The sequence below is a fragment of the Salmo trutta genome, chromosome 8 (genome assembly GCF_901001165.1).
Source record: "Salmo trutta chromosome 8, fSalTru1.1, whole genome shotgun sequence".
NCBI lineage: Eukaryota > Metazoa > Chordata > Actinopteri > Salmoniformes > Salmonidae > Salmo > Salmo trutta.
In genome coordinates this window covers 18,113,236-18,124,474 of record NC_042964.1, presented here as the reverse complement: position 1 = coordinate 18,124,474, position 11,239 = coordinate 18,113,236, and the positions used below count along the sequence as shown (strand labels likewise).

The 11,239-nt window shown below is 46.0% G+C and overlaps 1 protein-coding gene across 1 annotated transcript in view; it reads left to right on the top strand.

The window, feature by feature from the left end:
* The first annotated feature begins 200 nt into the window (after positions 1-200).
* fgf11a (fibroblast growth factor 11a) overlaps positions 201-11,239 on the top strand; it is a 116,862-nt gene continuing 105,823 nt past the window's right edge. Inside the window, exons 1-2 of the mRNA XM_029760247.1 lie at positions 201-295; positions 617-1,888. Of these exons, the coding sequence (XP_029616107.1) occupies positions 1,696-1,888 (193 nt within the window). The 5' untranslated portion in view covers positions 201-295; positions 617-1,695. The remainder of the gene's footprint in view (positions 296-616; positions 1,889-11,239) is intronic.

The following is an 11,239-nucleotide window of genomic DNA, read 5'->3' as shown; positions in this document are numbered from 1 at the left end:
TTGAGAGACATGCACGCACTCTCACTCTCTCACACATGCACGCACACACACACACACACACACACACACACACACACACACACACACACACACACACACACACACACACACACACACACACACACACACACACACAGGGGGAGTGGTGAAGGCAGGCTCCGGTGCGTTTTGAAGCAGCAGTGAGAGTAAGAGAGAGGACTAGCCAGTACAGAGGACAGACGACTCTTAAGCTTGAACGGACCGTCACCTACCTACCAGCCCCCAGCCGATGAGCCACAGCCACGGCCACAGCACCGTAAGAGAATACAGCTACCTGTCACCTCCATCCCTTCATCCATCCCTTTCTCCCCCTCAACTCATCAGTGTCTGTGTGAAGGGCACTCGGCTGTAGTGGTTCTGTAGTTAGCGCGCCTTGCAGAGTTGGAGATCTGAGGGGAGGATAGGCAGCAGACGTACTGCATGTGTTCCCCCTCTCTCTGCTCTCTTTCTTCATCTCTCTCGCTCCCTCGTTCATGAATGTCACCTCTGTCTGTGGGAACTGCTGGTATTTACAAATGTGTCTTTCTCTCTCCCTCTTCCTCTCTCTCCCTCTGTCACTTGGGGGGGGGGGGGGTAGGTGATAAAAGGGGTTATGCCAGGAGAGCTTGAAAGGAAGGGAAGATCCAGCTCTCCGTCCATCCATCTGTCCGTCCGTCCCGCCTCTCTTCATCCTCATCCCCCTTTTTTTCGGAGCCGATATCTCAGGTCGGACTGTCCCATTTTGAATTCTTTCCTTTTCTCTCATCATTCTCTTGTTTGGATGGAGGGATGTTAAAGATCAGGTGAAGATAGGAGGAGCTACACTGTGGACGTCTGCCCTGTCGTTTCTACATTCTTTGTTTGTTGTTATGTCAACGATCCCTCATTTTTCCTCCTCCTGACTGAATTGAAGAGTGTGTGTGAGACGCAGGACTGGAGCCTGTGAGGACTTTGAGACTGATCTGTTTTGATATGATTCGGTCGTCAGGCAAATTCTTTCCTATCCTCACGGAGCTGTATCAAAGTTAGCTGGAGCTCCAGGGTGAGGAGGGGGCCGTGGGGAGGGCCTGTGGCCCACGACGGAGCACCCACATTGGGACACATGCAGAGAGGGACACTGGCATAGTGGTTCTTCTCACCCACTGTTTTCTGTGTACAGGAAAATGACAACATTAGTTTTCTATTGTCCTGTTGCCACATTGACGGAGGGACAGTGTCATACCAGGGCAACACCTGAACAATATCAACGGTAACAGCAAGGACAGGCAACAGCCATATCTAAAAGACAACAACAGTTAAACCACCAGTGACAGCAACAACGCACTGCATCTAACCAAACCTCAATCAGCCAACACCTGATAACTTTGGGTGGGCCTTTGACAAGGACTCCACCCCTCCATCTCTCCATCCCCCTCTCTCCACCTCTCGCTCTGCTGTGGTGTTCTTCTCCCTTCATCCTCCAGCGAGAATCCCCTAGTGACCCCCACTCTGCAACTATATTTATCCAGATATTGTTGACATTATATTGACATTTATATGTCAATCTAGGCAAGTTTGCTCAAAGGATTCTGGGTAATCACCCCGGGCGGTGCTCCATCGCCCTGGGTGAAAGGGCAGGGGGGCGGCCCACGGTTCCCCCCGACCACAACCGGGTGAAGAGCGGGCGCGGGCAGCAAGATGGCGGCTCTCGCCAGCTCGTTGATCCGCCAGCGGCGGGAAGTGAAGGACCCCCAGGCCAACCGGCAGGTGGCCAACAAGAGGAAGCCGTGCCCCAAGGCCAACAAGTCCCTGTGCCAGAAACAGATATTATTACTCATTTCAAAAGTCCGACTATGTGGCAATCGAGGCCGAAAATTAGAAAAAAGACCGGGTGAGTCAACACTTATATCTTTCTCTTTTCTGTTTTTTTTTCTTTCTTTCTTGTCTTTCTTTCTTTCCCGCTGAGATTCAGGATTGTATCTTTGGTCTGGTTTATTAAAAGAAAAGCTCCTTTACCTCCCTGTTACTGAACACACACACACACACACACACACACACACACACACACACACACACACACACACACACACGAGTTGAGTCTGTGCTCCCGGTAGGAAGGAGAGGTGTTGTTCAGGTATTGACCAAGCGGGGACACTAGCATAAGCCCCCGTCGTATGTGGGAGGTCAATGGAGCTGATCACAGGTTTATTGAACTCAGGTCAAGGTTCCCTTGAATCATCAGGGGAATGGCTGGAACATCTGTTGTGTTATCAGCTAAACGGACGTGAGAGGGAATAACAATTTGCATGTACTGGTTCTTTTCAGCTTGTCTGTAGAGAATCTAAAACCTTCAGACATATAATCCAGTCACTTCTGTCAATACAATACAAGTACATTTTCTTTCTCAGACACAATTGAACCATCTAAACACCTCATTTCCCCTGTTACAATACACCTCAATGGTCAAACAAGAGTCCTAGTATACATGACAGGGAATGAACCAGAAAACGGACCCCTTCTCTGTCTGTAACGGCTCTGATTATTGTGTTACGTGTCAACACGGCTGACCGACCAGCAGACAGGTCCCGGTCATTCGCGACAGTCGAATGAACTTGACATATGGCGTAGTGATTTAGCGCCGTATGAAAACGTCACTAGTCTCATTTACGATTCTGGGGGCCGTTCACTGAGGGGCCCCCCAAGGTAACTGGCTTGGGACTATTTCTACAGTAGGTGTTGTGTAAAATAAACCGTGTGTGCATGTGTATGTGTGTGTGTATGTGTGTGTGTGTGTAATAAACTCAGAGACACCTTTAGCCTGTCAGAGTAAATCTATCACAAGACATTTCTGGTTAGCGGAATTAAATTAGACGTGAGGAGGCATATTCCCAGACTGCTTTGGGGTCTTCGTCACTTAATCCTGTGGCGTTTTATGACCTCCTATATAAATGTACCAAAATGATGTTTAATGGTGGCAATAGTATTTCTATGAGGTAGTGTGAGACATTGGGTTGGGTATGACATCTAAGACTAAGATTAAAATCTAAGATTTTCTGGCATTTAGGATGAACTCATGGACACCATTTTTATGTCTATGCGTGCTGTATGAAGAAAATAAGAACCAATGCTAACTAGAAAATGACTTAATTTTTTACTATAATACTGCTTAATTGCCAAATCTCGCAGTATCCCTTTAATGTAATTTTATTATTTTTTAAAATCAATAATATGAATATTATTTACAACATTGTGATGTTTGGAAATAAAGAGCACCTCCTGATTTTGTGTGATATTCACACACTGTGAAACACATCTCGATCCTCTTGCCATTTGGAACCGGTCGTTTGGAGTGTGCTGGGTGTCAATGAATTGGATTGATTTAGGACTGTGACGTCACCTTTAGAATGTATTAGCCTTTTCTCTCTCAGTATACCATCTTCTATTTAATATCATATTTCCAAGTATGATTTCAGGCATGTCGCTTTAAGAATTGAAGGCTCACTTACTGTTTGACGCTGTTTGAGGTTTCTCTCTATTGTGGTTGGATTGATGTGTGGATATTCTATAAATGCTGTGTGAACGTTCTACAAAATGTTGCGTGAACGTTCGACAAATCTGTGGTTCTCAACCCACATTAAACCAATCTGGGAAACAATTTTTAATGCTATATTGATAGTAATTGTAGCAATTATATGACAAAGGAAATAATTTAATGTTGCCCATATTCTTGATGAGGAATGTTAATAAGCCCTGCTAATAGCACCTCATTAAAAATACTGTCGACTGAAGAAAAATATGTCAAATGGTGAAATGATTTAATCACTCTCCCTGGTTTTAGTCATTTCGTCATTTAGTCATTTCAGTTCAGACCAGTTGAGAATCGCTGCTATAATTGTTGTGTGAACATTCCATAAATGTTGTGTGAACATTCGATTAATGCGGTGTGAACGTTCTATGAATGTCCACCCACCATATTTCATCAGGATAATCACCATGGAAACCTTAACCCCGAACACGGCAACTGCCGTCGCGGCGACCGCACTGTAATTACAGGTGTAAAATATGGCGGGACACGCTCACGCAGTCACACCGACCGAGGCTACAGTGAAAACAGATATAAAGGCCAGGTCCTAATGGCCTGCCATTGTTTGAGACCCATTTCTTTTCTTTACAGTCTGATTGTTTTATGATGGCAATACAAGCCCCTTTGCTTTCCATGGGTTCTCCACAATGGTGACATTCACTTTAAGATATAGCTGGGCACCTGTCATTGTGGGAATATAGCGAGGGGGGGAGAGATAGCGAGAGAGAGTGAGAGTGAGAGAGAGAGAGACTTAATCATTTGCTCAGGGTGCGTGAGGAGGTGTGTGTGTGGTACACGGTAACGAGGGATGGAGAGAGGAATGGAGAGAGGGATGGAGAGAGGGGATAGCTGTGTAATGTTTAATGCCTGTATCAACTATGGTGACAGTTCAAACGTGTAGTATGGCAGTGTGATCTTTCCATTGGTGTGCGTTGTTTTGTTTGTGTTGGTGAGTGTGGTGGTGCGGCTGATATGGGTCAATATGTTTTAGTGTGTTTGTGTGTCTCTGTGAGTGTATGAGTGCTCCAAGGGTTCCTGCGTGAGTGTGTGAGTGTGTGAGTGGCAACGCAATCCCTTACAGAAAAATCACATGAGATGTCAGTTAGAGAATGAGGTTAGTGGTGAATATGTTAGAGGACATGGAGATGTCAGTTAGAGAATGAGGTTAGTGGTGAATATGTTAGAGGACATGGAGAAGTCAGTCAGAGAATGAGGTTAGTGGTGAATATGTTAGAGGACATGGAGATGTCAGTTAGAGAATGAGGTTAGTGGTGAATATGTTAGAGGACATGGAGATGTCAGTTAGAGAATGAGGTTAGTGGTGAATATGTTAGAGGACATGGAGATGCCAATTAGAGAATGAGGTTAGTGGTGAATATGTTAGAGGACATGGAGAAGTCAGTTAGAGAATGAGGTTAGTGGTGAATATGTTAGAGGACATGGAGATGTCAGTTAGAGAATGAGGTTAGTGGTGAATATGTTAGAGGACATGGAGATGTCAGTTAGAGAATGAGGTTAGTGGTGAATATGTTAGAGGACATGGAGATGCCAATTAGAGAATGAGGTTAGTGGTGAATATGTTAGAGGACATGGAGATGTCAGTTAGAGAATGAGGTTAGTGGTGAATATGTTAGAGGACATGGAGATGTCAGTTAGAGAATGAGGTTAGTGGTGAATATGTTAGAGGACATGGAGATGTCAGTTAGAGAATGAGGTTAGTGGTGAATATGTTAGAGGACATGGAGATGTCAGTTAGAGAATGAGGTTAGTGGTGAATATGTTAGAGGACATGGAGATGTCAGTTAGAGAATGAGGTTAGTGGTGAATATGTTAGAGGACATGGAGATGTCAATTAGAGAATGAGGTTAGTGGCCATTCTAGCCATTCACATGTGAAACTTCAATTGATTTGTGATATCATGTGAAAACGTGTTTTTTGGAACACTTCACACGTGATATGAGGAACTGACCCTGCCCTCCCACCTCCCCCTGCCTCTGTCAGCCCCCCCCCTCCCTCCTCCCGGCGGGTACTATCCCAAACTAATGACGGCCCACCCTCCACTTCAGCCCAGTCAGCTGTTAAGAAGGTCAGCCTGCTCCACTGCAACCAACACTACATGGAGGAGGAATCACCACATGGGAATTAGAGAAGGTGTGCATGCGAGAGAGAAAGAGAGAGAGAGAAGGAATGGGATGATGTATAGGGCATGAATGCTGTTAACCAAACAGAATACAGTAACACCTAGACCACACATCATTTTAGGGGCACGCTCATCTATGGTGTGTGTGTCTGCATGCTTGCGTGCCTGCATGAGGATGTGTCTGTGTGTCTGTGTTTGCATAGAGACAAATGATGTGGTGACAACACACACACTCTGGCTGGCTGCTGGTGTGTATAAAGGAAGTGTGTGTGTGTGTGTTTGTGTGTGTGTATAGAGGCAGCGTGTGAGCGGTTCATTCTTGCAGTGTGATTCATCAGGCCCCGTCAGCACCGCTCATTAACACACTGATTTATCAATAACAGACACACACAGATTTGATCAACAACACCGTGCTCAGTTTAGAGAGCAGCCGTTCAGCCCTGCACACACACAGAGCGGTATCGGCCTGTCCGAGGTTAACCCAACTCTCTCTTTCTCTCTCCCCCCTTTCTCTCCCTCCTTCCATCCTTCCCTCACCCTCTAAGTGTATCTTCTCTCCCTGGCTAAAGTAACCATGGCAGCGTTGTCAGTGAGCCAGGCAGTTAGTCAGGGACAAAGGGGAGCTGGGGCATTGTGTATTATATATGCTACAGTACATAGACCCAGGAACCAGTCTATTGTGAAGCTGATAATGTGCATCTATAATGTACAGTAACTCTATTATTTTATTTATTTATTTATTTCACCTTTACTTAACCAGGTAGGCTAGTTGAGAACAAGTTCTCATTTGCAACTGTGACCTGGCCAAGATAAAGCATAGCAATTTGACACATACAACAACACAGAGTTACACATGGAATAAACAAAACATAGTCAATAATACAGCAGAACAAAAGAAAACATAAAGTCTATATACAGTGAGTGCTAATGAGATAAGTTAAAGCAATAAATAGGCCATGGTGGCGAAGTAATTACAATATAGCAATTAAACACTGGAATGGTAGATGTGCAGAAGACGAATGTGCAAGTAGAGATACTGGGGTGCAAAGGAGCAAGATAAATAAATATATTCAGTATGGGGATGAGGTAGGTAGATAGATGGGCTGTTTACAGATGGGCTATGTACAGGTGCAGGGAACTGTGAGCTGCTCTGACAGCTGGTGCTTAAAGCTAGTGAGGGAGATATGAGTCTCCAGCTTCAGAGATTTTTGCAGTTCGTTCCAGTCATTGGCAGCAGAGAACTGGAAGGAAAGTCGACCAAAGGAGGAATTGGCTTTGGGGGTGACCAGTGAGATATACCTGCTGGAGCGCGTGCTACGAGTGGGTGCTGCTATGGTGACCAGTGAGCTGAGATAAGGCGGGGCTTTACCTATCAGAGACTTGTAGATAACCTGCAGCCAGTGGGTTTGGCGACGAGTATGAAGTGAGGGCCAACCAACGAGAGCGTACAGGTCACAATGGTGGGGAGTGTATGAGGCTTTGGTGACAAAACGGATGGCACTCTGATAGACTGCGTCCAGTTTGTTGAGTAGTGTTGGAGGCTATTTTATAGATGACATCACCAAAGTCGAGGATTGGTAGGATGGTCAGTTTTACAAGGGTATGTTTGGCAGCATGAGTGAAGGATACTTTGTTGCAATATAGGAAGCCGATTCTAGATTTAATTTTGGATTGGAGATGCTTAATGTGAGTCTGGAAGGGGAATTAATAGTCTAACCAGGCACCAGGTATTTGTAGTTGTCCACGTATTCTAAGTCAGAGCCGTCAAGAGTAGTGATGCTGGACAGGCGAGCCGGTGCGGGCAGTGATCGAATGAATAGCATGTATTTAGTTTTACTTGCGTTTATGAGCAGTTGGAGGCCACGGAAGGAGAGTTTATTGGCATTGAAGCTTGTCTGGAGATGAGTTAACACAGTGTCCAAAGAGGGGCCAGAAGTATACAGAATGGTGTTGTCTGTGTAGAGGTGGATCAGAGAATCAGCAGCAGCAAGAGCAACATTATTGATGTATACAGAGAAGAGAGTCGGCCCGAGAATTGAACCCTGTGGCACTGAACTCTATCAGAGAAGTAGTTGGTAAACCAGGAGAAACAATCATTTGAGAAACCAAGGCTGTCGAGTCTGCCAATAAGAATGTGGTGATTGACAGAGTCCAAAGTCTTGGCCAGGTCGATGAATACGGCTGCACAGTAATGTCTCTTATCGATGGCGGTCATTTAGGACCTTGAGCGTGGCTGAGGTGCACCCATGACCAGCTCTGAAACCAAATTGCATAGCGGAGAATGTACGGTGGGATTCGAAATGGTCGGTAATCCATTTGGCTTTCGAAGACCTTAGAAAGACAGGGTAGGATAGATATAGGTCTGTAGCAGTTTGGGTCTAGAGTGTCACCCCCTTTGAAGAGGGGGATGACCGCGGCAGCTTTCCAATCTTTGGGAATCTCAGACTAGGTTGAACAGGCTAGTAATAGGGGTTGCAACAATTTCGGCAGATAGTTTTAGAAAGAGAGGGTCCAGATTGTCTAGCCCGGCTGATTTGTATGGGTCCAGATTTTGCAGCTCTTTCAGAACATCAGCTATCTGGATTTGGGTGAAGGAGAAATGGTGGGGGCATTGGTGGGTTGCTGTGGAGGGTGCCGGGCAGTTGACCGGGGTAGGGGTAGCCAGATGGAAAGCATGGCCAGCCGTAGAGAAATGCTTATTGGAATTCTCAATTAAAGTGGATTTATCGGTGGTAACAGTGTTTCCTAGCCTCAGAGCAGTGGGCAGCTGGGAGGAGGTGCTCTTATTCTCCATGGACTTTACAGTGTCCCAGAACTTTTTTGAGTTAGTACTACAGGATGCAAATTTCTGTTTGAAAAAGCTAGCCTTAGCTTTTCTAACTGCCTGTGTATATTTGTTCCTAACTTCCCTGAAAAGTTGCATATCACGGGGGCTATTCGATGCTAATGCAGAACGCCACAGGATGTTTTTGTGCTGTTCAAGGGCAGACAGGTCTGGAGTGAACCAAGAACTATATCTATTCCTAGTTCAAAATTTTCTGAGTGGGGCATGCTTATTTAAGATGGTGGGGAAGGCACTTTTAAAGAATAGCCAGGCATCATCTACTGACGGGATGAGGTCGATTAGAATGGACTGCTCGCAGAAGTGTTTTAGGGAGCGTTTGACAGTGATGAGGGGTGGTCGTTTGGTCGCAGACCCATTGCGGATGCAGGCAATGAGGCAGTGATCGCTGAGATCTTGATTGAAAACAGCAGAGGTGTATTTTGGAGGGCGAGTTAGTTAGGATGACATCTATGAGGGTGCCCGTGTTTATGGATTTGGGGTTGGACCTGGTAGGTTCATTGATAATTTGTGTGAGATTGAGGGCATCAAGCTTAGATTGTAGGATGGCCAGGGTGTTAAGCATGTCTCAGTTTAGGTCACCTAGTAGCACGAGCTCAGAAGATAGATGGGGGGCAATCAATTCACATATGGTATCGAGGGCACAGCTGGGGGCAGAGGGAGGTCTATAACAAGCGGCAATAGTGAGAGACTTGTTTCTGGAAAGATGAATTTTTAGAAGTAGAAGCTTGAATATTTGGGTACAGACTTGGATAGTAATACAGAACTCTGCAGGCTATATTTGCAGTAGATTGCAACACCGCCCCCTTTGGCAGTTCTATCTTGGCGGAAAATGTTATAGTTAGCGATGGAGATTTCAGGGTTTTTGGTGGATTTCCTAAGCCAGGATTCAGACACGGCTAAGACATCCGGGTTGACAGAGTGTGCTAAAGCAGTGAGTAAAACAAACTTAGGGAGTAGGCTTCTAATGTTAACATGCATGAAACCAAGGCTTTTGCGGTTACAGAAGTCAACAAATGAGAGCACCTGGGGAGTGGGAGTGGAGCTAGGCACTGCAGGACCTGGATTAACCTCCACATCACCAGAGGAACAGAGGAGAAGTAGGATAAGGGTACGGCTAAAGGCTATACGAACTGGCCGTCTAGCACGTTCGGAACAGAGTAAATGGAGCAAGTTTCTGGGCACGATAGCATAGATTCAAGGCATAGTGTACAGACAAAGGTAAGGTAGGATGTGAGTACATTTGAGGTAAACCTAGGCATTGAGTAATGATGAGAGAGATATAGTCTCTAGAGACGTTTAAACCAGGTGATGTCATCACATATGTAGGAGGTGGTAGAACATGGTTGGTTAAGGCATATTGAGGAGGGCTAGAGGCTCTACAGTGAAATAAGACAGTAATCACTAACCAGGACAGTAATGGACGAGGCATACTGATATTAGAGAGAGGCATGCCTAGCCAAGTGAACATATGGGTCCAGTGAGTGGTTGGGCTGACTGGGGACACGGCGATTCAGACAGTTAGCAGGCCGATGCTAACAAGCTAACAGTTAGTAGGCCAGGGCTAAACAAGCTAGCAGTTAGCAGAATGGGGCTGGCAAGCTAGCCGTTAGCAGACAGGGTTAGCAAGCAAGCAGTTGGCAGACCGGGGCAAGCAGTTAGCAGACCGGGGCAGGCAAGCTAGCAGGTAGCAGACCGGGACAAGCAAGCTAGCAGTTAACAGACCGGTGCTAGCAAGTTAGCCTTTGGGGGACGTCGCGATGGGGGTAAGTCTGTTTTTGCCTCTTCGTGCGGTGACGTCGATAGACCAGTCGTGGAATTAGTAGGGTTCCAAGTAGCTCTAGGTAGCTAGTAGGCCGCGGTTAGCAGAATGGGCCTTCAGCGGACGTCGCGCCTGAGGGGCCTGTTGGAATCCTCGGGCAGATTATGTCGGTATTCCAGTCCTAGAGGATCGGTGGGGTTCCGTGCCCCGTACCGGCAGTAGAAGGGGCCTGAATATTGTAGCCCAGGAGTGAGCTTCGGTGGTAGCACAGGAGCCCTGGCTGGGCTAGCTTCAGGCTAATTGGTGCTTGCTCCGGGATGGAAATGCTAGCCAGGAGTAGTCACCCGGGATTGCGGTTAGCTAGTTGCGAAGATCCAGATGAAAATGTTCCAAGTTTGCGGTAGGAATCCGGGGATATGGGGAAAAAATAATAATAATAATAGGTCCGTTATGCTCTGGTTTGAGTCACGTTGTTCAAACTGGCGAGAGCTTCCGAGCTAAAGGTTAGCTGATGACCGCTAGCAATGGCTTGCTGACTGTTAGCTAGCTAGCTTCAGTTGAGGGATTCCAGATCCGAAGTAAATAGAAATACTTTAGGAAAAAAAAACAGATCCACGCCACGAGAGTATTTAGAAGTTGAGGTTTAGGAAAATATTTTTAAAAGATATGCGAAGAAAAAGATGTAAAAAGGGACACGACAGGACAAAGACGTCTGACTGCTATGCCATCTTGGATTAAAACAGATTAATATAGGGGAGTGGCTACTATTGGGGATGAGATGACAGGCATTCACTGTTGTGCGAGGATTGTGTATGCATGACGCTTGATGCAAGGAACTACATACAGTAGACAGTATTACACACACACACACACACACACACAAACACACACACAGCAAGTTTGTCAATAAGGATA